Source organism: Schistocerca piceifrons, chromosome 8 (genome assembly GCF_021461385.2).
Source record: "Schistocerca piceifrons isolate TAMUIC-IGC-003096 chromosome 8, iqSchPice1.1, whole genome shotgun sequence".
In the NCBI taxonomy this organism is placed as follows: domain Eukaryota; kingdom Metazoa; phylum Arthropoda; class Insecta; order Orthoptera; family Acrididae; genus Schistocerca; species Schistocerca piceifrons.
The window spans coordinates 85,232,114-85,259,045 of NC_060145.1; the positions used below are offsets into that span (position 1 = coordinate 85,232,114).

At 42.3% G+C, this 26,932-nt stretch overlaps 1 protein-coding gene across 1 annotated transcript; it reads right to left on the reverse strand.

Moving 5' to 3' along the window:
- Positions 1-3,709: 3,709 nt before the first annotated feature.
- On the reverse strand, positions 3,710-26,932 carry LOC124711935 (cytochrome P450 6j1-like). The gene is made up of 8 exons (XM_047242194.1): positions 26,904-26,932; positions 23,655-24,076; positions 22,323-22,447; positions 21,852-22,111; positions 19,526-19,628; positions 16,166-16,387; positions 10,212-10,463; positions 3,710-4,080 (listed from the first exon to the last, which is right to left on the reverse strand). The coding sequence occupies exons 2-8, from the start codon at positions 24,047-24,049 to the stop codon at positions 3,908-3,910; spliced, it is 1,530 nt and encodes a 509-aa protein (XP_047098150.1). The 5' UTR covers positions 24,050-24,076; positions 26,904-26,932; the 3' UTR covers positions 3,710-3,907.

Here is a 26,932-nt window from a genome sequence, read left to right on the forward strand (position 1 = left end):
CTTGAACATCGAAGTGCAGAGATTCGAGCGTTAACATTCTGAGTGGAAATTTGGGAACTAGATTCGGAGGCGGTCTGAGTCAGAGGTGTACACACCTGATCAGCAGAGACGGGTGGCCCCCACCATTTAAACCACTGCACTTTGAGCAGCCGTACTTAACGATCAGAACACATCGCAACAATAGCATAACAGGGATGAATAGATACAGTAACTTATGATGTGGCCAAACCTCTATCGGTCGTTCTGTCCCGGTAACACGTTTGTTTTCACTTGATGTCATCGCCACTTGTTGCATTCGCTGCGTGCTCGTCATGTAACTTCGCAATTAAACAGCGGTGCTAGTGAACTGTAGCAAACAAAATGCTACTCCAAACCGTCTCAGAAGGTAAGTTCCATAGTGCTCAGAGCAATTTGAACCATTTTTTATCCTCTACATCTCCTGCAAACTAGATCCCCTCCATCCTTTGGTTTCCCCCATCCTCTCCCACCCTAGCCCGCTCCACGCCTGTACCACAGATGATGTCCTCATGCCTTCCATCTACCCCTCCTACCAGATCTAATCCCTCCTTCTTCTCCACGCCCCCCCCCCAACTCAGGGCTCCCTCTCTCCCTCCCTCTGCCCCTTCCCTTCTTCCTCCTTTGCCTTTGTTGACCACCTTCTTTCTCCTTTTCATCCCCTACCCCCCCCCCCCCCCCCGGCTTCCGGCTCCTTTCCCGCTCTTTTCCTTCTCCCCTACACTGCCCCCTCATACCATCCTCCTGGTTTCCCCTACCGTCTCTCCCCCCTCCCTTTTCTCCAGCCCCCTCCTCCCTTCACCCATGGTAGGTCCCCTTCGGTGCAGTGATTTTTTAACGTTTTCGTTGTTTTGTCAGTGTTTCGCCAGTGCCCTGTGCAGTGCTGCGTTCCACCAGCACCAACAGTGTCGGCCGGCTGCGGTGGCCGTGCGGTTCTAGGCGCATCAGTCCGGAACCGCAGGGCTGCTACGGTCGCAGGTTCGAATCCTGCCTCGGGCATGGATGTATGTGATGTCCTTAGGTTAGTTAGGTTTAAGTAGTTCTAAGTTCTAGGGGACTGATGACCTGAGATGTTAAGTCCCATAGTGCTCACAGCCATTTGAACCATTTTTGAACCAACAGTGTCATCAGTGTCACTCATCTGTGTTTCCACTGTGGTACATCTTTGTTTTCGTGTCGACTCACAGTGTTTATTCTCTGCATGTGTGTGGGGCTCTCATCTATGTTGTCTTTAAATCTACCATTTCTGTTCATTTATTTTTGTTCTAGTTTATTCATCAATTTATACCATTCTATGTTATGTGTTCTTTCCTAATTTAACTTTTTTTTTTTTTTTTTTTTTGCTGCATAGGGGCGTACTGTGCTGCTGCCAGCCCACCCCATTTTGGGGAGTGAAATGACAATAAAAAAACCACTTTTCACACCTAGTGTGTGCTGTCTCCTCTAAATCATTTTGCAACTTACTTCGACCATCTGATATCTGATTACAATCTAATAGGCTTAGATTGTGTCCTAAATAGTTTATGTAGACCAGGAACAGCTGATGGCCCATAACACTTACTTCGTGAATGCCAGATATCACTTCTGTTTTACTCGATCACTTTTCATCGATTACTACATACTGTAACCTTTGAAATCCACTCGTACAACAGAGACGGTACTGCAGAGGCACATAATTTGAATTAGAAGTCCCTTGTGAAGAATGGTGTCAAAGGCCTCTTGGAAAACTAAAAGTGCGGAATTAATTTGAATCCACTGTCGATAGCGCCCATTAATGCATGCATTAATGCATGAAAATAAAGAGCTAGTTCCGTTCTACTACAACGATATTTTCTGAATGTGTGGGGTATTCGTCAGTCAATCGCTTTCTTCGAGACAACTCATAATGTTCAAACACAGTGTTTGTTCCAATATCCTACCGCCAATCGACTTAGCGATATGGGTATGTAATTCAGCGGATTATTCCTATATCCTTTCTTAGTTATTGGTGTGGCTTTTGCTACTTTCCATTCTTTATGTAGCGATCTTTGTATGAGCGATCGTTTGTATATGATTGCTAAGTATGGATCTATTGGGTACAGATACTATGTAAAGAGTCTGACTTGGATACGCTCTGTAGCAGAGGCCTTGCCATTATGGTGTGATTTAAGCTGCTTCGCTACACAGACAATATCTACTTGCAAGGTACTTATTTTACTAGTTGTTCTAGATTCGAGGAATATTTACTTCTGCATCTTACGTGTATTTAGTATCTTTGCGGTAGTGGTACTGTCATCCGTGACACCACTATTGTTATTGCACGGTGAAGGTACTGACTGTGTCTCCTGGTGTACTTTGCACACGACGAGGATCTCTTTTTGATTTTATGCGAGTTTTCGAGACAGAGTTATTAACACTGTGTATTTATACATGTATATAATCTATGTTCCTCCAAGTAGCGAAGGAGTATTCTAAAACTAAAACTGAAAACTGAAACCCGTCGCAATTTGCTTAGGAGGACCCAACGCTACGTAGCGATCACCGTGATATCCCTAGCCAGTAGGCATCACGGGATGTGGATATGGAGGGGCGTGTGGTCAGCACACTGCCCTACCGGTCATTGTCAGTTTTCGCTACCGGAGCCACTACTTCTCAGTCATCTAGCTACTCAGTAGGCAACAAAAGGTGTGAGTGCACTCCCCTTGCCAACAGCACCTAGCCGACTCCGACTTTCACCCATCCTGGAGACCGTTAAGCCCAACATCGTTTAACTTCGGTGATGGGATGGGAACCAGAGTCACCATTGCGGCAAAGCTGCTAGCGTGTATTGTATAACAGCGGTTGTTTCTTATAGGCTACAATTTCACTATAACCTCAGCGTGTGGGAACCTGCTTATAGCCAATACAGTAGGAATACCTACGAAGAGAAGATAGTATATTTTACACGTGGCTCACATCAAGCTGAAATGTGTCACGTGACTTCAATATAAGTGTGTTTATTTTGATTTTGCACTGAAAGTGAAACACTAATATAACTTTTATACTTGACAAGATTGAAGTATGGAGATAATATACAGTATGAGGGACAAAGAAGTAAAATGGTGCAACAAGCATGGTTGTTAATTATATTTAAATTTTGACTAGCCGAAGGCGGTCATCAAAATAAAATAGTAGCTAGCGATCTTGCCTGTTGAAGTATTTCCCTTGAATGAAGCACTTGTTTATCCTATTGTCATACATTTACTTGTTAATAAGAACAATTGTTTTCTTACTGCCTCTATTGCTACTCGAAACAATGAACAGTTACCTTTCGCAGGAAAGTATCACAAAGTCAGATAACTTTAGAGGCTGTCGTTTGAGGTTGAAAAATCTACTTTCGCATCTGAATGCTCAATCGATACAAATTTCTGTTTTGTGCTAAGTGATATTCTAATTATTTTGAAGACTACAAGTACTTTTTCAGAGAAAGTTTTTCACATAATAGGTCAGAAACTGACTTTAGTGTGAAGTGTGTCTGTAATTAACTCTTTCCATTGCTTCACTTCTGTTGCACTACGTTTCTAAATAATTGAAGCAACGACGAGCAAACTGTATGAAATACGAAATTCAACAAGGCATCTAAGGTAGAGAGGATGGAAATAATGCGTTAAACTCACGAGGGGTAAGGAATTTATCAGATGTTTTTATTACAGAACATCAAAAAAGTACACGTAACTGAAAACAATACAATAGAATTCTTGGATCTGGAAAAGGATCCGTATTATGCAAACAAATCAATATTGCAAACACAATCAGACTCAATGATACTGTTTGGCTAAAGAAAGGAATACGGCAATCACTTTGCCACGCCCAGGAAATTACTGAGGTTTCCGGTAAAGGATGTAGCAGCTACACTCCTGTGAACTGCTGACCATCATGAACAGCTAGTTTTCTTGAAGAGTAGGGACAGATTTACAGCTGGAGTTCCGACAAGCCTGGACGGATGGTAACTCAAAGTGGTAGGGGTCGATGGCGCTGGGTGCACTTCGAAGTTGTTGAGAATGTGCACGAGAGCCGCTTTCACTTGCATGTACGCGAATCTCATGCCTGAAAAGAACAAAACAACGGGGTTATTGATAGTAATGGGAGCACATTATGTATCACGAACAGTTCACTGTGAAAAGACCTTAGATACTAACGCTGCGTACCATTATAATGTGTAACTAGTGCTTATAATCGGAATTTCATTACTGACTAGATATGAACTTATTGAATAACACATCTGTAGTGTATAACCGATGTTCATATAACTCACTAAAATAGATAAGCACTGGACTTAGAAAAGAACTGGTCATCAGGTACAGCGTCCTAGACAAACAGACGGACAGCTACAGCGATGTATTAAACTGGAGTGCAATTCATTGTGAAGAAAAGAAGTGGAGTAATAGGACTCAGACGACTGGAGGTGTAGATCTTCTTATTCTGTTCCCATACCAACCATATTCCGTTGATGGAAATTACTTTCTAGTGTCAGGTTTCACATCGACTACTTCCGGCTCGAGTGACTGATCACTCTTCTATTCCTTATTTGTCTACACCTCCCGTTGATAAGAGCCAGGTCTCTCACCTGGCGCCTGAAGCGGTCGTTTGGCTTTCTCTTGAAATACCTGTTGACTTTTTTGGTCAGTTACACTAACAAGTTTTGATTCTTCGTTGCTCCTCACTTCGAAACAAGTATTTTTTTTTAATAGCTCTGTTCTTTGTGCGTAGCCGGCCGCGGTGGTCTCGCGGTTAAGGCGCTCAGTCCGGAACCGCGCGACTGCTACGGTTGCAGGTTCGAATCCTGCCTCGGGCATGGATGTGTGTGATGTCCTTAGGTTAGTTAGGTTTAAGTAGTTCTAAGTTCTAGGGGACTGATGACCTCAGAAGTTAAGTCCCATAGTGCTCAGAGCCATTTGAACCAGAGCCATCTTTGTGCGTAAACAGTGTTTAAACTGGCACAGTCTCCTCATTTCACAGAACGTTTGATGTTGCTGGGAAGTAGGTCATTTGCATCTTAGGAAACTAAATTTTTTTTAACGATATATGACTTAATGACTGTAATTAGAAGAATCAGATTTGCCATTGTATTCAAGACACCTTTGCAGATAGAACTCAACACGTCACTCTTAGCAGAACAAAACCGCCGTATGTAAAGGTAGGCTAATTTATGGAGTGCCCCAAGGAAGTATGAAAGGACCGTTTAGAGTGTACGTAAATGATCTCGTAGAAAGTGTCGGATACGGTTGTCTGTAAGGAAGTGGGAATGCAAGAAGACAATACCGATTTGCAGAATGACCTGCAGAGAACCGATGAATGGTGCAGGCTCTGGAAGCTGAGCACTAACCTAAATAAAAGTTACTTATTGCGCATGCATAGGTAATACAGTGCAACTACACAACTACACTGTGGGTGGGAAACTGTTGGGAACAGTATCTACCGCATAATATCTAAGTGGAATGACCATATAATACAAATAGTAGGAAAAGCGGTTGCCAGACTGGGATTCTCAGCTTTACTACACATATTGGAAGAGACCACTTTCAGGGAAGAGCCGGAAAATACTGTACAGGGTGACTGTCATTAAACTTTAAAAACACTGTGGAAACAACACCATTGGTCATAATGAAGTCAAATTGCAACATAATATTATCGGAGAAGGGGGAAACCATATGACAGGATAAAAAAACAATAGTGTGAAAACTGATCAATAGATGGCGCTATATGTGTCAGTATGCGTAAATTAAAACACCTGTCATGCGCACGACCTATGGAAGTTGATATAAACACGCCCGGTGCAAGGCTTTTCCTACTTTCGTGTCTGCGACGTTCGCCATGACTGTCTCAATGAAAGATCGCGCTCTGCAGAAGTTCTGGACACTGAAGTGTTTGGAAAATGGCATTGGTCCGATGACTGCCGTGAGTCTGGACAAAGTGATTCGGAAATTCGAAAAGGCGGGTTATTTTGGTGTGCTACGTGTTAGAGGGGGGAAATGAATTGATTCGACGTAAGTGGAAGCAGTGGCCACAGCAATGCAAGAGGAGGCGAATGGTAGTGTGCGAACGTGAAGTGCACGGAGAATTCCACGAACATTGGACGTACCCGTGATCACGGCGCGTAAAATCCTATGAAACATCCTCATTACCTATCTATTCAAAATTACTCACGTGCACCAGTTGCTTCCTGTTGACCTGCCACCAAGAGAGACCTTCGCTTTAGAATATCTTGTTCGAATTGAAGTGGACAGTGATTGGCCGTGGAAGATTTTGTGGACAGATGAAGCCCACTTCCATCTGACAGGATATGTCAATACACGTAATTGTCGAATACGGGCAACGGAAAATATACACACTAATCAACCAGTATCACTTCATTTTGAAAAGGTGTGTGGTGCTGGTTTACGGTATCATTTATCATCGGGCCATATTTTTTTCGAAGAGACAGGTGTTTCCGGTCCTGTTACCTGTACCGTCACTGGTAAGCGCTATGAGCGTCATTTGCGTAACCACGTCATTCCAGCTCTCCAAAAGCGTGGATGTGAGGATGGGATCATTTTTATGCAAGATGGCGCACCTGCGCAGATTGAAAATCCTGTTAAGCAGCTGCTGCAGTGCCTTTTCGGAAATGCTAGAATGATCAGGCGCCATTTCCCTACAGCCAGGCCGTCCCGATCACATGATCTTAATCCGTGTGACTTCTGGTTGTGAGGATATCTGAAATATGTTGTGTTCAGTGTTCCGACTGCAAAGTTAGCTGCATCGAAGGCACGTATTGCGGAACACACTCCGAACGTGAACCTGGAAACACGTCGATCAGTTGTGGAACATGCTGTTACTCGATTTCAACTTGTTGCGTAAAACGGTGGACAGCACATTAAACATGTTTTTCGCCACTCTCACGTAAATTAATAATGCTATTTTGATTTTAACTGATGCTTTTTGAGCTGTTTTTGTTCTCAGAACAATTAGAACCCGATGTGACTGGTGCTTTTTATGCGGTTTTCAGCCTCACGACAATTAAAAACCGATTTTTCCCATCCGATGTGATATGACCTTGCCCTGGGGGATGGGCGTACGTAACTAACAGTATCACCCCAAGCCACGCTTGTCACTGAATGTTGAAACTGATACTTTATGAGCTGTTTGCCCATTGAACCACTTTATTTTTTATCCACTATTCCCATTACGTTAGATGGACGGCTGGTGGCACTTGGGAACTTACACACTGCGGTGACAAAAGTCATTGGATACCTCCTAAAATCAGGTCGGACCTCCTTTACCTGGCGTAGTGCAGCACCCGTCGTGGCATGGACTCAACAAGTCGTTGGAAACCCCTCTAGAAAAACTGAGCCATGCACCCTGTACAGCCGTTCGTAAATGCGAAAGCGTTACGGTGCAGAGTTTTGTTCACGAACTGAACCCATAAATGTTCGATGAAAATCATGTTGGGTTATCTGGTTGGCTGAATCGTTCACTTGTACTGTCCAGGATGTTCTTCAAAAGAATCACGAACAACTGTGGGCTGGTAACATGGTGCATTGTCGTCCATAAAAATTCCATAGCGGTTTGGGAATACGAAGTCCACGAATGGCTGCAAATGTTCTCTAAATAGCCGAACATAGTGGAGGACCCACTACGTTCCATATAGACTCAGCTTTCACAGTGCTTACTTGCAACTTGTCCCACGGCTTAGTGGTGTCTGCGCGACACTCGATCTCTGCCATCAGCTCTTGTTAACTGAAATCAGAACTCATCTGAGCAGGCCACGGTTTTCCAGTCATCTAAGATCCTACCGATATTATCACGAGCCAAGGGAAGCCGCTGCAGGCGACGTTGTGCTGTTACCGATGGTACTCGGGTAGTTCGTCTGGTGCCGTAGCCCATTAACGCCAACTTTTGCCCCAATGTCCTAACGGATACATCCGTCGTTCGTCACACACTGGTTTCTGCGTTGATCCCACGCAATGTTGCTTGTCTGTTAGCACTGACAACTCTACGAATACGACGCTGCGCTCAGTCGTTAAGTGAAGGCCGTCGTCTGCTGCGTTGTCCGGGGTGAGAGGTAATACTTGACATGTGGTATTCTCGGCACACTCTTGACACTGTGGATCTCGGTATATTGCATTGCCTAACACTGAATATGTGCATATTCCATGACTTACGTCAACTCAGTGTAGTCCCTCCACTGATTTCATGCGATTTTTACAAGCAAGCTCTGCATTGCTCGACGGTTCCTCTCCGTCTGTGCTTCCGGTCGGTCTGGTCCTGGTTTAGCAATCATTGTTCTTTCGCGTTTCGACTTCACAATTACGCTACCAGGAGTCGACCTGGGCACCTTTGGAAGTGCTGAAATGCCTCTGGTGGATTTATTACTCAGGTGACATTCGCTGACTACTTCACATTAGGTGCCACTGAACCCTCTTAACCGGAGCAGTCTGCTGTTAGTGTTTCTGTAATGGAAATAGGAAACACCCCACCTACTTTAATAGTGGCGGGCCCACCTCCCATGATATCTGTTTGTCAGGTCCTTACTACACGGCAGTGAACGGAATATTTTGATCACAAAGTGTATTCTTTTCAACCCTTCATTTATAAGGGGAGACTGATACGCAATGCTCGATAGCCCGTTTGGCTTCTAATCCTTCAGTATATTTGACCATTAGTGATTGTCTATACTACCCAGGTCACCGGTTGTAACAATCGCAATAGCATCATCTATGTCTGTTCCAATTTACGTGAGATTGTTCTTCGTCTTCAGAAATAGAGCTTAGCAGTGCATATTTATGCCCAAGTCGATGGTAATCATCTTACAAGACCTGCACCTGTTTCAGCTTACGTAAATCTGCTTTTCTGCCGGATCTATAAACGTCTGCTACAAGTGCAAGCGAGTTTCAGCCCTATGTGGCGTTACTCGAGATATACCGCTCCCTAACCGACCTCGGAGAACGTAGGTAAGGTCGAACTGAACCTAAGTCCAGAGATTTTCAATGATTTATGACTCTCGATTGGTTTCTCCTAGCACGTGTCAAGAATGTTCTACATCTACATCTACATTTATACTCCGCAAGCAACCCAACGGTGTGTGGAGGAGGGCACTTTACGTGCCACTGTCATTACCTCCCTTTCCTGTTCCAGTCGCGTGTGGTTCGCAGGAAGAACGACTGCCGGAAAGCCTCCGTGCGCGCTCGAATCTCTTTAATTTTACATTCGTGATCTCCTCGGGAGGTATAAGTAGGGGGAAGCAATATGTTCGGTACCTCATCCAGAAACGCACCCTCACGAAACCTGGACAGCAAGCTGCACCGCGATGCAGAGCGCCTCTCTTGCAGAGTCTGCCACTTGAGTTTGCTAAACATCTTCGTAACGCTATCACGCTTACCAAATAACCCTGTGACGAAACGCGCCGCTCTTTTTTGGATCCTCTCTACCTCTTCTGTCAACCCGACCTGGTACGGATCCCACACTGATGAGCAATACTCAAGTATAGGTCGAACGAGTGCTTTGTATGCCACCTCCTTTGTTGATTTTCTAAGGACTCTCCCAATGAATCTCAACCTTGCACCCGCCTTACCAGCAATTAATTTTATATAATTCCACTTCAAATCGTTCTGCACGCATACTCCCTGATATTTTGCAGACGTAACTGCTACCAGTGTTTGTTCTGCTATCATATAATCATACAATAAAGGATCCTTCTTTCTATGTATTCGCAATACATTACATTTGTCTATGTTAAGGGTCAGTTGTTACTCCCTGCACCAAGTGCCTTTCCGCTGTTGTGTGTGTAATAGAAGGTAACAGCAGTTCTGAGCTGACTATCGGTATTATTTATCCATTTCCCACACTGAACAACACTAGAAACATTTAAGCAGCTACTACTGCTAAGACCTAAGACCTATTGTAAATTTATGGTGACATGCCTGTAATAATGCGAAGGCTGAGTATTGTTGTTGACATCCACCAACAAACGTACATGGTTTTCATACGACTGCCACGTAAAATGTGTCACAGAAAGACTCTTTGCTTAAAAAACAAATCATTCTGCAACCTACTGTTCCGCAAACTCCAAAAGTTTACGGTGGGGTCATAAGTAACCGGTGTAACTGTCATGTGGAATTGCGTTGTATATTCTATACTAAAGTTCGGTTTGCTGTACAAAGACGCGGTTGGAAGCGGAAACTGAGTGTCTGGGGACTCACCTATGCACGTCCTGGGGCCCTCGCCGAACGGCATGAACGTGTGGCTCGGTCGGTCCCTGGAGTTCTCCTCCCTGAAGGGGTCCGGCCAGAACCTGAGCGGCTCCCGCCAGTACTTGGGGTCGGAGTGCAGACCGGCCACCGACACGAAGACTGCGGTGCCCTTGGGCAGCACTATGTCCGTCCCTTCTATCCTGTAGTCGCGAGACGCCTCGCGGTTCAGGAAATTCGCTGTGGGGTACTTCCGCTGCGTCTCTGAAAACAAAAAATAGGTCATGTTATTATTGAGGGGGCTGACGTCTGCTTCACAAACAAGGTGCGTAATAACAAGTGACAATCTACACCATTTGCACCTCTCTCCTTCCGCCTCCCTCTCGTTCCCCAAGTTCCACTTTTCTTGTAATATTTGCACTTTCTACGTCACATTGTGTCCTTTTGCGGCGTTCCTTCATGCCAGGGTCAAGTTAACACATGAAGTACTGCACCTCTTCTTCAATGATAGTTTTTCTTTCAACCGGTTTTCCTTTTACGCTCATGCTTCTTGCAGTTGCATATTGAAGCACACGTGCTTCTCGTGCGTTTCTTTTCTTTTTTTTTTGCATGTATTGTAGTGAGTTTTCTCTATTTACTTGAACCTGCGACCTCTTTTGTAAGACAAGCCATATGGCGTTAATGGCATTCTATTATACAGCTGATGGCTCTCCATAATCGCAGCTGCGAAAACGTTTCTTATATTCACTACAAGTTGAAAAGAACTAGACGGGGGGAAGTTAAAAAAGTCTGCCATTAAAGTCGTATGACAAATTTTTTTAAGCCCCTCCCCTCCACCTCTTTTCAACTACTAATGAATATAAGAAACGTAGTGCAGCTGCGGATACGGACAACCATCTGCTGTATAATAGAATGACGACAAAGCAGATTTGTGCCGGACTGTGTACCGAATCCTAATTTTCCGCTTATCTCGAGCGGTCGTTTTACCATTCGGCTATCTGGGTACGACACACTGCCAGACACAAATTTCCGCATGTCATCAACTACGTGCCTACAACCTCTACTCGTACATCCAATATGTTTATTCCCCTATAGGGGAGACATTTTACATCAAGACGCTCGCCGTTGTACGTGAATTAATATTATGTTGGAGTGCCTGTGTTATTCTGAATTACGTTGCAAATCTCATTCGGACACGAATGCATGCACGGCGCCTCGATACAGTTGATACAGTTTATGATTTAGTCAGCGCAATCGCTATTTCTCTTACAGAAGGACAATAGACCCAACGTAAAAAAAAAAAAGTTTTAATATACATCCCTATAGTATTGTCTACATCCGATGCCCCCCCCCCCCTCCCCCCCCCCCCCCCCATGAACCATGGACCTTGCCGTTGGTGGCGAGGATTGCGTGCCTCAGCGATACAGATGGCCGTACCGTAGGTGCAACCACAACGGAGGGGTATCTGTTGAGAGGCCACACAAACATGTGGTTCCTGAAGAGGGGCAGCAGCCTTTTCAGTAGTTGCAAGGGCAACAGTCTGGATGATTGACTGATCTGGCCTTGTAACATTAACCAAAACGGCCTTGCTGTGCTGGTACTGCGAACGGGTGAAAGCAAGGGGAAACTACAGCCGTAATTTTTCCCGAGGACATGCAGCTTTACTGTATGATTAAATGATGATGGCGTCCTCTTGGGTAAAATATTCCGGAGGTAAAATAGTCCCCCATTCGGATCTCCGGGCGAGGACTACTCAAGAGGACGTCGTTATCAGGAGAAAGAAAACTGGCATTCTACGGATCGGAGCGTGGAATGTCAGATCCCTTAATCGGGCAGGTAGGTTAGAAAATTTAAAAAGGGAAATGGATAGGTTAAAGTTAGATATAGTGGGAATTAGTGAAGTTCGGTGGCAGGAGGAACAAGACTTTTGGTCAGGTGATTACAGGGTTATAAATACAAAATCAAATAGGGGTAATGCAGGAGTAGGTTTAATAATGAATAAAAAAATAGGAGTGCGGGTTAGCTACTACAAACAGCATAGTGAACGCATTATTGTGGCCAAGATAGACACAAAGCCCATGCCTACTACAGTAGTACAAGTTTATATGCCAACTAGGTCTGCAGATGATGAAGAAATTGATGAAATGTATGACGAGATAAAAGAAATTGTTCAGGTAGTGAAAGGAGACGAAAATTTAATAGTCATGGGTGACTGGAATTCGTCAGTAGGAAAAGGGAGAGAAGGAAACATAGTAGGTGAATATGGATTGGGGGGAAGAAATGAAAGAGGAAGCCGCCTTGTAGAATTTTGCACAGAGCATAACTGAATCATAGCTAACACTTGGTTCACGAATCATGAAAGAAGGTTGTATACCTGGAAGAATCCTGGAGATACTAAAAGGTATCAGATAGATTATATAATGGTAAGACAGAGATTTAGGAACCAGGTTTTAAATTGTAAGACATTTCCAGGGCAGATGTGGATTCTGACCACAATCTATTGGTTATGAACTGCAGATTGAAACTGAAGAAACTGCAAAAAGGTGGGAATTTAAGGAGATGGGACCTGGATAAACTGAAAGAACCAGAGGTTGTAGAGAGTTTCAGGGAGAGGATAAGGGAACAATTGACAGGAATGAGGGAAAGAAATTCAGTAGAAGAAGAATGGGTAGCTCTGAGGGATGAAGTAGTGAAGGCAGCAGAGGTTCAAGTAGGTAAAAAGATGAGGGCTAATAGAAATCCTTGGGTAACAGAAGAAATACTGAATTTAATTGATGAAAGAAGAAAATAAAAAAAATTCAGTAAATGAAGCAGGCAAAAAGGAATACAAACGTCTCAAAAATGAGATCGACAGGAAGTGCAAAATGGCTAAGCATGAATGGCTAGAGGACAAATGTAAGGATGTTGAGGCTTGTCTCACTAGGGGTAAGATAGATACTGCCTACAGGAAAATTAAAGAGACCTTTGGAGAGAAGAGAACCACTTGTATGAATATCAAGAGCTCAGATAGCAACCCAGTTCTAAGCAAAGAAGGGAAGGCAGAAAGGTGGAAGGAGTATATAGAGGGTTTATACAAGGGCGATGTAGTCGAGGACAATATTATGGAAATGGAAGAGGATGTAGATGAAGATGAAATGGGAGATAAGTTACTGCGTGAAGAGTTTGACAGAGCACTGAAAGACCTTAGTAGAAACAAGGCCCCGGGAGCAGACAACATTCCATTAGAACTACTGATGGCCTTGGGAGAGCCAGTCATGACAAAACTCTACCATCTGGTGAGCAAGATGTATGAGACAGGCCAAATACCCACAGACTTCAAGAAGAATATAATAATTCCAATACCAAAGAAAGCAGGTGTTGACAGATGTGAAAATTACCGAACTATCAGTTTAATAAGTCACAGCTGTAAAATACTAACGCGAATTCTTTACAGACGAATGGAAAAACTGGTAGAAGCGGACCTCGGGGAAGATCAGTTTGGATTCCGTAGAAATGTTGGAACACGTGAGGCAATACTAACCTTACGACTTATCTTAGAAGAAAGATTTAGAAAAGGCATACCTACGTTTCTAGCATTTGTAGACTTAGAGAAAGCTTTTGACTACGTTAACTGGAATACTCTCTTTCAAATTCTAAATGTGGCAGGGGTGAAATACAGGGAGCGAAAGGCTATTTACAATTTGTACAGAAACCAGATGGCAGTTATAAGAGTCGAGGGGCATGAAAGGGAAGCAGTGGTTGGGAAAGGAGTGAGACAGGGCCGTAGCCTCTCCCCGATGTTATTCAATCTGTATATTGAGCAAGCAGTAAAGGAAACAAAAGAAAAATTCGGAGTAGGTATTAAAATTCATGGAGAAGAAGTAAAAACTTTGAGGTTCGCCGATGACATCGTAATTCTGTCAGAGACAGCAAAGGACTTGGAAGAGCAGTTGAACGGAATGGACAGTGTCTTGAAAGGAGGATATAAGATGAACATCAACAAAAGCAAAACGAGGATAATGGAATGTAGTCAAATTAAATCTAGTGATGCTGAGGGGATTAGATTAGGAAATGAGACACTTAAAGTCGTAAAGGAGTTTTGCTATTTAGGGAGTGAAATAACTGATGATGGTCGAAGTAGAGAGGATATAAAATGTAGACTGGCAATGGCAAGGAAATCGTTTCTGAAGAAGAGAAATTTGTTGACATCGAGTATAGATTTAAGTGTCAGGAAGTCGTTTCTGAAAGTATTTGTATGGAGTGTAGCCATGTTTGGAAGCGAAACATGGACGATAACCAGTTTGGACAAGAAGAGAATAGAAGCTTTCGAAATGTGGTGCTACAGAAGAATGCTGAAGATAAGGTGGGTAGATCACGTAACTAATGAGGAGGTATTGAATAGGATTGGGGAGAAGAGAAGTTTGTGGCACAACTTGACTAGAAGAAGGGATCGGTTGGTAGGACATGTTTTGAGGCATCAAGGGATCACAAATTTAGCATTGGAGGGCAGCGTGGAGGGTAAAAGTCGTAGAGGGAGACCAAGAGATGAATACACTAAGCAGATTCAGAAGGATGTAGGTTGCAGTAGGTACTGGGAGATGAAGAAGCTTGCGCAGGATAGAGTAGCATGGAGAGCTGCATCAAACCAGTCTCAGGACTGAAGATCACAACAACAACAACATCCGATGTGGGAATCGTTGAACCCGTGTAGTGCACGCATGTTTCATCCACTTAATGACCAATTAAAACACCCTATTTAAGTAATGTGTTTTAATTAAAATAAATATAAATAATTTGTTTTAATTAAGACACTAAAATAATTTGCCAAGAATTCCTGTAATTCTGCTTTTATAATGATACCATGCTTGTTCCACACACACAGTGTTGTAATATTTGTTAATAGGTGCAGTACGTACTGAACCAGACAGTTTGGTAACTGTGGAAACCATCGTAAAGGTTGAATAAACATTAAACACGGATTTTCCAACTAGTTGGCTGTTACTCCCAATCTGTCTTTTTTGTGTTTACAACACAATTCGCTGCTACAAACTCATGAAGTATTACTCTGTGTAATGGAGCATATCAGCACAAAAAAGCAGACCACGTTCAGGCCACAAGTGGTCCATCGGGACCATCTGACCACCGTGTCGTCCTCAGATGACGATGAGGATAGGAAGGGCGTGTGGTCAGCACACTGCTCTCCCGGTCGTTACGACGGTTCTCTGTGACCAGAGCCGTTAACTATTCGGTCGAGTAGCTCCTCAATTGGCATCACGAAACTGAGCGCAACCTGAAAAACGGCAACAGCGCATGGCGGACCGGATGGTGACCCATCCAAGTGCCGGCCACACCCAACAGCGCTTAACCTTCGGTGATCTGACGGGAACCGGTGTATCCACTGCGGGAAGGCCGTTACCCATATTAGCAAAAACAACTGTAATAAATTATGTAATGTTACAGTCGTGTCGTATGGTCTTCCGACGTTATTGATGGAGTTACGGAACACAGAGAAATGGAACAGCACGCTGCAAATAACTGGATAATGTAATCACTGTGGCTTTTGATACTGAACTACTTTGGCGTGGGTACCCCAAAAATAACGTAGCCAAGTATGGTTATTGTCCCACAGCAAACTTATTGTGTTTCAAAGTTATTGACGTCAGAAAGTTTACTTGTTGAGATATTTTGACTGCTGTAAGGACACTGAATTATTTTTGTGAGAAGCAGTTTTGCGTGAATGACGGTAACTGCACACAACACACTAGCGTCAGAATATGATGATCTCTATAACAAGAAGAATTGAAATATAATTTTTTACGGGGTCCTCTTCTCAAGCACTCACTACAAATTTTGAATATCTTATCTCTAATACGCATGCTCATACACTGAACTTCAAGTTGTGAAACGTTTTTTCCGCATACTGCTGAGGTAATCGAAACGTTTCAATAAGATGACTTCCATCGTACCTGTTGCTAGGTAGCACTCACCACTGACGACGTTGGTGAGGTCCGTCATCTCGTTGACGGCCTCGTACATGATGTGGCCGCCGTGTTTGGTCAGCACGTGGCGCACGTGCTGGCGCACCTCCTCCTGCAGACTCTGGTTCCACGCCAGCTCGAACAGGGCGAAGGCCAGCGTCGAAGAGGAGTTGTCGAAGCCAGCAGCCAAGAACGACATTAGCTGGCCTGCGATGAACTCGTTCGTCAGCTCTGCAACAATACACGCCGTCACAGTCTGGGATCAATATTCAGCGTAGGCGAAGTTAACTCATTGCTCAGATCCATTAGCTATCATGAGGACTTGTTGCGGCGGCGCGGTTCTTTCCGTCCCTTTTATGGCGAACCTGCACCTACCTGTGAACATTGTCTCAGCATATCATCAGTAGGAAAGTCGAGAAAATCTACTGTACTTCGACGTGATCCATGCTGCAAGTGAAGTCACTAATCTACGTTTCGGGAGAAAGTTTTCACACAAATGAAAGGTTGGAAATTTTGTCCTCAATTAATATATTCTGAAACTTTGGTGAACGAGTATCACTGCCAAGCCCGTGCTAGTCTTAACACAGTCACTCATAACCCCTTTCACTCACTTTAGCAAGATTATGGTGTTGCATTTCCCGAAAACGTAATAGCTACAAAAATACTGATTGTTTTTTATTTAGAATGCTCGCCAAATATTAAGTCTGTCGGTACCAGATGCAGTCACAGTTTTTAGCCACCGACCTGCTCCATCCGCCACGCGGAATTTATGTCTTTTCTCGTCACAAAATTCACTTAAAAATTCCGAAATTTCTACACACACATAGGAATAATTATGCCGTCACTTTCCAACACTTTTGATGTATGAAACACTGCTAGATCCGGCAACTTATCATTTCCATCGGAACTAGTACTGCAGACGTCCAATCTGTTTCATGGCTAGGATTCGACTCCTCTCTAGAATACTCTACGTCTTCTCTAACAGCAGAGAAAGGCGTGCGAAAAATATTGCTTTACCATTGGTCAGTTTACTCAACAGCCAATAGCAAAACAACATTCTCCCGCGTCAGTCCGCGCTTTTCATTAATAACCAATGGCAAAATAGTAAACCTAACGACTGCACCTTTTACTGACGTAATTATCTAATATGCTGAAGTTTTTTATGCATGAAGTTATTTGCTATTGTTATTTATACCTGAATTAACTTTCCCTTTACCATAAGCTTACTTTACAAATCTATTCCACAAAAATCCCCTTTGTTCATATCCATACTTCTTCGAAATGTTCACACACTAAATCCTACTACACAACTCGTTAAACAATTATCTTCATATTAACCTTAAACCACACTCACGCATCATTCATACTGCCAACACACATTTATAACAATTTACATGCACAAAAAGACATAATAACACTTCATGAAAATATTAGAATAGTTTATGAAAAATATTATATTACTTTAGTACACTCTAGTGGGCACAATCGAAACTAAAATCGCAGTTGCCCTATCCAATACTGTCCTCTATCGGCTGATACATAAACTACGTGCGCGTCCAGTCTCGTGTCACCATCTGTCACTATCCAGTTCGGAGACAAATCTCCCACTTAACCGCCTCCGAGGCGCTACGCCTCATTGTAAGCAGCCTATTACCCGCTGAAGATTCAGCAATGCTGTCATATGCCTAGGACGACCTTCAACGGCTCATGGATCAATCTACCGCTGCATCCAAACTCTTTTCAGCGTCTCCGAATGTGAATAAGACCGTGATTATGGCGCCAGGATAAACGGATATGCGTGCCACAAGAGCAGATGGCTCCTTACGAATTACAGGCGACAAATTCTGCTACCTCGGCACTCTTTATCAGTTTTCTGGACGACGAAACAAACGCGAAAACTGGGAAACCGACAAATGCCAGGCGAGCTCTTCAAAATTGTATGGAACGATAAAGATCTTACTGTAACCACAAAAATACTTAGCACACTCGTGGTTTTTGCTGCGGCTTGGACATCGTAAGCTAAACAAGAACATAAACTCCTTTCATATACGGTGCTTGCAAACATTCTATGTTGGCCGGATCACGTGACAAATGAGATGGTCCTGAATTCTGGGAAGCTGCCGAGTAATACCGTAACTCTCAAGCAACGTCGCCTGCGGTGGCGAAGACACTTACATCGTACTGAACACGCGCTGTTTCCCTGACGCACTCTAGACAGCTCTTACCGAGAGACCACGTGGATGACCGTCTCTGTGTTTAAAGATTGCTCCAAGAGTGATATGATTGGATTCAATATTGTCTGCGAAGATCGCAGCAGATGCACTAAAGTCGTCAAGGACGGCAGCAAGTGCCACGATGGCACATGACCCAAGAACTTATTTGCGAAACGAGTTTCTAGACAAGTGCCTCCGACGAACCTCTATTTCCGGGTGATACGCGTCTACGTTACTGGTGGGCGCTTATTTGGACTCTCTTCACCGGACTTCACAGTGACCAAAGAAAGTGCCTACTTGAATCTTTCGTTAGTAAGTATAGGCCATTGATGATGATGTTTACGTGATGTTGCAGAATTCTAAGAAATGGCCCTGACCAATTTACGCTGGTGAATCAAATGTTCAAATGTGTGTGAAATCATATGGGACTTAACTGCTAAGGTCATCAGTCCCTAAGCTTACACACTACTTGACCTAAGTTATCCTAAGGACAAACACACACACCCATGCCCGAGGGAGGACTCGAACCTCCGCCGGGACTAGCCGCACAGGCTGGAGAATTACTTTAAATGTTGGACTCTCTAAATTTCTTAGTTAAGCTTATTATTTTCGTTTGAAAATGACAATCTTATTCCTCTTATGGGATAGTTAGACATCGCAGTACATCTAAAGACGACCGTAATGTAAGCACGTAAGCATGTTAGCGCTCTACGCAACGTTTTTATAAGATTGCACTCAGTTGTCTTTACTTTTGAGACTCATATTTTTAAGTTACGCTATCGATTTGAGACGCAAATAGATGTAACCATAATTGTCTAAATTCGAACTTGAACCTTGCGGAAACAGATATTGTACTTTGGTTAAAACAAAAGTCGAGATCGGAATAACATTTGTTTATTATGACGGGTTTGGGCTTATGTTAAAGTCATCTTCAGACGACGACAGTGGACGATCGTTGCATTACGTGAGAAACGGAGGAACCGTGAGCACCAGTAATAGGGGCCTAAAAAATCTGAGGATGATTTAACACAAGCCGAAACCGCCCATAATAAACAAACGTTATCCCGATCTCGACTGTTGTTTTAACCAAAGCATGGCACCAGATCGCTGTGCTCCATGGACAATATTGTCTAAATTTATGAGATATTGTACTCACTGAGTTGCTCGTTATCGCCCTCTGGCTGCTCTTCCTTGATTTTCGTGAGCATGTCAATTACGTCGTTCCGAACAATCCCAGTTTCCTTCCGGTGCTCTATTAGCTGTGGAAAAAATGTGGGTGTTAATAGAACTTGTTTGCCGGGGTTTTAGGAGAATAAGTCAACAAGAAATTTATATTTTATTTTTGACTAGAGCATTAACCTAATTAACGAAAATCACAGTCGTGTAGTCTAACGTTCAAATGTGTATGAAATTTTATGGGACTTAACTGCTTAGGTCATCAGTCCCTAAGCTTACACACTACTTAAACTAAGTTATTTTAAGGACAACCACACACACCCATGCCCAAGGGAAGACTCGAACCTCCGCCGGGACCAGCCGCACAGTCTTCGACTGCAGCGCCTGAGACCGCTCGGTTAATCCCGCTCGGAGTGTAGTCTAATATTACCCACTTTTCAATAACTGTAATTAAACGTGTCTATAATTTTTAACTTGCAGAATGCACATAATTAGCTGATGTCCACAAGTCTGGTAAAACGTTCAAGTTCGTGAACACATGAAAGAAAAACAAGTGTGCCTTCAGAAATTGTTTAAAATTCACTTCAAGTTACGGTAATGAAATTTATTTCAATGCTTTCAATGTGAGGGTATGCGAGAAATTTATTGTAGTTTGCTTTCATATCACTTGTGTTCGATGTAAGTGTCTTTGTATAATAACACGCTGTATAATTTCCGAATGATCTTCACGAATGAACACTACAGAAGTTTGTCTTCAGGATTTTCGTTTTAGTCACACCAGTCAACTGAGTAACATACTGATGTATCTTACGTAGGAGGTAAGTTTCATTTTGCTCTCCTTCTGGTGATTCCTACTCACCATTCGTATCACTCACTGGGTCAGACAACGCCTAAAATAGGTGTATGAAACATTTATGTTTCATTAGTCATTACGTGTAAACATCACAAATCTTGCGAAACAGTAGTTTCCAGAATAGTACCTTCAAATCAACAGATCAATCACGGTCACAGTCTAAAAGACATAGGAGACAAAGAACTAACTTCAGATGTTTCTCAAATAATACTAGCGCCACTGTCATATATATATATACCATGTTAGCTTCTGCATTTTACCACGTAATTTAATATCCTTACGGAAACGAATACTGACATTCAACTGCCTACAAGTGCTGCAACTCAGCATTATCTTTGCTACATAAAATCCAGAGACTGGTGCTCCAAACCCTACATTTATAACTTTTCTCTCTCATATATTACTTAAAATACAGCACACATAAATAAATAACAACTTTACCACTGAGTCATTGATTCCCATTAACTGAACTACGTAGTGCGCACTAGTTCCTCTCAGGGTAATAAGTGTTCATAGATGAAATCAAGTCCCCATGCGTTGAGCAGGCAGTAGACTGTAAAATATCATACGCGGCAACATCTGAGGCCCAACTCATTTCTCGGCTTCCATCATCAAAGTAAGTTATACCTTGTACTCGTAAATGTAGCTTTGTCTTCACTTCCCAGTTTCTTCCAGTAAATCACTTATTGTGATTTTTATAGAAAAAAGGTAACGCAAGTTTTATTCTATTTTCTCCTTACCTCCTTCAGTACCTTCTTCCATCTTGTTTTTGGTTTTTATTGTATGATTTGTCTTTCACTGAATGTAATATAAATCAAAATTTTACCCTCATGTATTAACCGTTATCTAAAAATATGAGCAGGGCGTAACACTGTAGGTAACCTCTTTCAATCTCTGCTGGCAACAGTTCGCTATACCTTGCACAACTATGGCTTCAAATAAAAACTGGTTTCCAGAATGAGATTTTCACTCTGCAGCGGAGTGTGCGCTGATATGAAACTTCCTGGCAGATTAAAACCGTGTGCCGGACCGAGACTCGAACTCGGGACCTTTGCCTTTCGCGGGCAAGTGCTCTACTGTGGCTAAGCCATGTCTCCACAATATCCTTTCTTTCAGGAGTGATAGTTCTGCAAGTTCTGCAGGAGAGCTTCTGTTAAGTTTGGAAGGTAGGAGGCGAGGTACTGGTAGTAGTAAAGCTGTGAGGACGGGGCGTGAGTCGTGCTTGGGTAGCTCAGTCGGTAGAGCACTGGCCCGTGAAAGGAAAAGGTTCCGAGTTCGAGTCTCGGTCCGGCACACAGTTTTAATCTGACAGGAAGTTTCAAAAACTGGCTTGTTCGATTGAGCAGAAGGGCTGTGGGCTTGCATCATATCATAATGCACCAAGTGAACAAATAAATGTTCCTGTCCCCTCGTCTGGTCGGTACTTAAATGAATCTGAGTTAGTAGTGCGTACCTTAACTGTGTTTTGTACAAAGAAGTCCTCTACTTTCTTGCTGCCGAGTCGGATGCGGAGTGTGGACAGGATCTGTGGAGCAAAGAACGCCAGCGTGGTGACGATCCTTCCAACGACGGTCTCTCTCAAGATTCCCCGCACGTGCTCTCGCAGCGGTGACTTTGGGTTCTCGAGAGAGTTAGCGTCCACACCCATGAAAATGGAGCAAACCGCGTCCGTCATATAACGAGCCATGACGTCCTTCAGCTCCACTTCAGTGCCTAAATAACAAATACATCACATATTTTACATATTTAAGTTCGTTTCTTTTTACCATTAAAACATCATAAAGACGTCATAAAAACATTATGGAAAAATGGTAAGCACACTTCTACTCCATTAGATGAGTGAAGTGACCATTAGCATTAAACGTTTTTTCTGAATCTCTTAAAACCACCTTACTTAGACTTTCCGAACACAAAAAGACCAAACCTTTGGAGGCTGCGGACTCAAGGTGATTGGTCAGTTTCTGTCCAGTTTCGTTCAAGAGGTGAAACATGAGCTTCATTTTGCCTGAAGTGAATGCTGGGGTTAGTGAAGTACGTAATTTCCTCCATCTGAAACAAAACAACAAAAACACTCCCTTTCTCTCGTTTGGTGGCTTAGCGTTTCACAGTTAAAATCAAAACCTAATCGCTTTCTTCCTGCATATTGGACTAACAAACGGGTGTTTGGATTAATAAAACAAAATTTATATACTTACTGAGAAAACTGGGCACCACAGTAAACTTGTTATTAAAATTTTGCATAATTGTGAATTAAACGGAAGCTTCCAGAAATGTCTTCACCCATTGATACAATAATGTACAGACAGTACAGTTATTTATAGATGCCTGCAGTTACCCTATATTAACAATATCTCAAGATTCAGCACAACTGCTGAAGACTTTTAGCAAACATATTTCCTTTCTGTGAGCAATAAAAACCTTAATAGAAAGGGTGGAACAAAAAATTTTACAGTAAAAAGGACTGTATCGAAAATTGTAATAATAATGAGGTACAGGAGGGTAGTGAAACGGGGACGCCTCTATGTAGGTGAGTTATACATTAGATGTACGAAAAATAACAGAAAATCTCAAGAAAATGGCTCTGAACATTATGGGACCTAACAACTGAGGTCATCAGTCCCCTAGAACTTAGAACTACTTAAACCTAACTAACCTAAAGACATCACCCACATCCATGCCCGAGGCAGGATTCGAACCTGCGACCGTAGCAGTCGCGCGGTTCCGGACTGAAGCGCCTAGAACCGCTCGGCCACCGCGGCCGGCAAAATCTCAAGAAAGAAGCGATCTGAATTTTAAGGAGAAATATACAAAAAATTAATTGAAACAAAATAGAAAAGAAACTTGGTAGTTTTTGGGAATTTATGTAGAAAGAATAATTAACTCTCACAAACAGACCATTTAGTATCTTTGGTAAAATAAAAATTATTTCGATCCAGCGAGTTAGAAAAGGTATAGTAACACGCAATATAAACTCAGAGGATGTAGCAGGAAGAGATATGTTGAGAAAGATTGTCTGAGAAAGAAAAAAAAAGACACGATGGGAAAATGAAACAATTGTATTAAAAGAACAAATTTGAAGGAATTGGAATAATGATGTTGTTCCTATCTGGTGAAAACAGAAAATAAAAAGGAAGGAGTGAATTAAAGGGGAATGCTCTTCTTTTACTCTGGAGTAATACACAGAGTCTGTACGGTGATTTGAAATTTTTTATCTTTGCAATTAGCAGGTTGCCTTCCTGTTCCATGACATACTCACCCTGCACCATGTTGGGAAAAAAGAGAGGTGGCGAAGACCGGGTCAGTCACTGGGTCGATTTTAGCATTTGTGGCGTAGAACGTGGAGAAGTCAGTGGTCATGATGCGCCCTATGAGAGCGGGGTCCTTCACCAAGAGGATGGGCTTGTCGAAGGCGAACATGCCCATGAACGGAGCGTCTCCGGCCCTGCGGTAGCATTCGAAGACTGGTTCCCCCATGTGCTTCCGACCGATTACCACGCTGCCCATATTGCCTACGTAGGGAATGGGCTTCATGTAGGGGATTCCCAGTTTCTTCCAGTGGTCGAAGTTCCGCGTCGCGTACCAGTAAAGCAGGGGTACCAACAGCAACGGCAACGCAGCGTCCAATAGCCAACTGCCCGTTACCAGCGTCATGACGTTGATGTTTTATTACTTCAGCACCTGGCGATAATCGTATAACATCAGTAATAAACAGTAACTGTAGTAAATCTGAGAAAAATATAGAATAGTGTTATAATTACTCACGCCATTTTAGTGTATATCAACGTATTGTAATTATCTACATCTACATATACAGTACTACACTGCAGTTCACACTTAAGTGATTGGAAGAGAGTTAGTAGGAACATTTTTAGCTTTTTTCACATGCATTTCGCTCTCGTACGGCCGGCTGGAAAAATAGGCATTGTGCGATATCTGATCTCGTATTTAACTAATATGGTCATTTCTCCCTATTTATGGGGAAGTCAACAAAATATTTTCTCGTTCTAAAGAGAAAGTCGGTGAAGGTAAGTTTTGAAAAGATATCACCGCAAAGAAGAACGCTTTTGTTTTCATGATTGTTACCCGAAATCGCATATCGTATCTGTGACACTGTCTTCTCGATTTCGTGCTAACAGAGACTAGCTACCGTTTCTTGAAACTTTTCGTAGTCGTCCGTCATTCCTATCAGATACAGAACCTAAAGGACGCAGCAATACTCCAAAAGAGGACGGAGAACTATAGTGTAGCTAGCTAGTATAGTTGTTGCGTCTGCTAAGCGTCTTGTCCGTCAAACGTAGCCTATGGTTTGCTTTCCCCATCACATTTCCTATGTGTTTGTTCGAATTTAAGTTGTTCGCAACTGTATTCCATGGGTACTTAATGAAATTACAGCCATTAAATTTGTGTGAGTTACCGTGTAAAGGAAATCTAACTGATTCCATAAGTACTGATGGGGTGGCCCAAACACTTTTTTTAATATGTTGAGTCAATTGCCACTTTCACATCTTAAAGACATCTAGTGTCAATCATTTTGCAGTTGGTTTTGATCTTCTAATGACTTAGCCAGACGGAAAGTGACGACCTCATCTGCAAACAATCACTTTTTTTCTACATCGTTTACGAAGATTATGGAAATACTTCGTCTATAACACACACGACTTAGTGTATATAAAAACAATAATGATATTTCCTGCATCCTTGCTGCATATGACCCTACATATCGTTTTATTCGAGGTATTTCGTAATTGAGAACACGGTATGTCTTGCAATATGTTTGTGTAAATCTATGTCAGTGAAATGGGTCTATAATTCGTCTTGTGTATTGGTGTGACCCTTGCAAGTTTCAGTTCTTTAAGTACGGACGTTTCCTCGAGCGAGTGGTTGTACATGATTGTTAACAATTGAGCTATTTCATCAGCGTGCTCCAAAAAGTATCTAATTGGTATGAAATCTGGTGAGGAGACTTTTCTGTATGGTAACTTAAATTGTTTTACTACCCCGAGGGTTCTACTTGTATGTTACTCATGATTCTAATTCAGGAATATTTACTGCATCTTCATTTTAAGAATGAATTCCGTAAACACTGCTTAATAACTCTGCTTTACCATTGCTATTACGCTGTGAAGGTACTGATGGTGCCTTGTCGATGGTGTATTTAACATTCAGCCAGAATCTCTTTGGATTTTCTTGCAGATGTTATTTAACGATTTCGTTGTGGATACCATTGAAAACATTGAGTTTCTGTTAAACATCATCAAGCCTGGGGATTTTGTGATTTTTCGTTAATGCTGCAACAGTGTTCCGACCTATTTCCTGTACTACAGATGATCAGTTCTGCCTAATATTACTTTAATTGAAACGAAAGCCTCAACTATTTCCCTGAATTAAAGTTACATCTCCTTACATAGTTACTTTGGAAAGGATGGAGATTGTCTCTTACGAAGGCGTCAAGTAAAGGTTTACCAGCATATTTAAATAGCTATTATTTTGTGGATTTGGGTGTTTTAACTAATTCTCAAAAGAAATTTAGGAGAAAACATTTACTGCAATACCGGACGATGTTTTAAGCCTGGCTTAGACATGTCTTATGACATTTATTAAGACATTTATTTTTTCCAACATATTGAAGGTAGATTGACGTCCTAATGAACTATAGGTGTGTGAGTTGCAAACCTATTTGAAATGAGGCTAAAATTTTCCTTGAACGTTTCAGCAATTATTACATCTGTGTTGCGGTTCAGTAAAAGGAACCAATAATTATTTTGAGGTTTCTAGCATTGAAAATTTCTGTCTTATCGAGCGACTGATATAACAGCACACAGTAGTAGCAATTCACATACAGACGTTAAATCTGAATGTTTTACTACTTGTCATCATGTATGGACGAAAGCGAGTTATGTCACTTGGTTTCCTGAAGTTTCTTTATTTTAATTTTGTTTTATATGGTGTATTTAAATGTTAGGAAAAATTAGTGAAATTGCAGCAATACCCACGTATGTCTTAATAAATGGCGCCCTAAGGCAGCTGTTGGCCGTTTTAATGTACAGAAATGTAGCTTGCAAGCTTGCCGTGTCCTTTCACTACAGGGATAATATGTCATAACTGAAGCCAGTCACATCACGCTCATACCATAGTGAAAGAAGAGAGAATACGTCTTAAAACGGCTATGCTACTGATCATAGGTTTCAGGGTGACTGTATCAGAAGTCGTGCAGAACAGCAGCTAACACACACGAAAAGAAAAGTTGAAAACTGACTCTGAACATTCAGCGGTATAGGGGCTAAAAAGTTTGAAATATAGAGACAAAAACACAAACTATGTTGTCTTGCAAATGCGATTTATTCGTTACATTTACTTATGGTACACTTAACAATACGATGTTTAGTATGTTAAAGAGTCCATTTCGTTACTTTGAGGAGAAGACCCTTTGGAGATAGGAAAAATGACAATGTAAAAGCGTGACGACAGAGCAATTAAAGACACAGTTAGTAGTTAGCAGACTTACCAACTCGAACCGCTCTGGTGAGGGATCCT

Bases quoted from the DNA above. Each gene is read 5' to 3' on its own strand.
- LOC124711935 (XM_047242194.1), bottom strand. From the start codon at position 24,049: ATGACGCTGGTAACGGGCAGTTGGCTATTGGACGCTGCGTTGCCGTTG. The intron at 19,629-21,851 runs GTACGCACTACT...TTTTTTCCACAG, and splicing joins TTGTACAAAACACAGTTAAG to CTAATAGAGCACCGGAAGGA. The intron at 16,388-19,525 runs GTGAGTACAATA...GTATTGTTGCAG, and splicing joins GGGCGATAACGAGCAACTCA to AGCTGACGAACGAGTTCATC.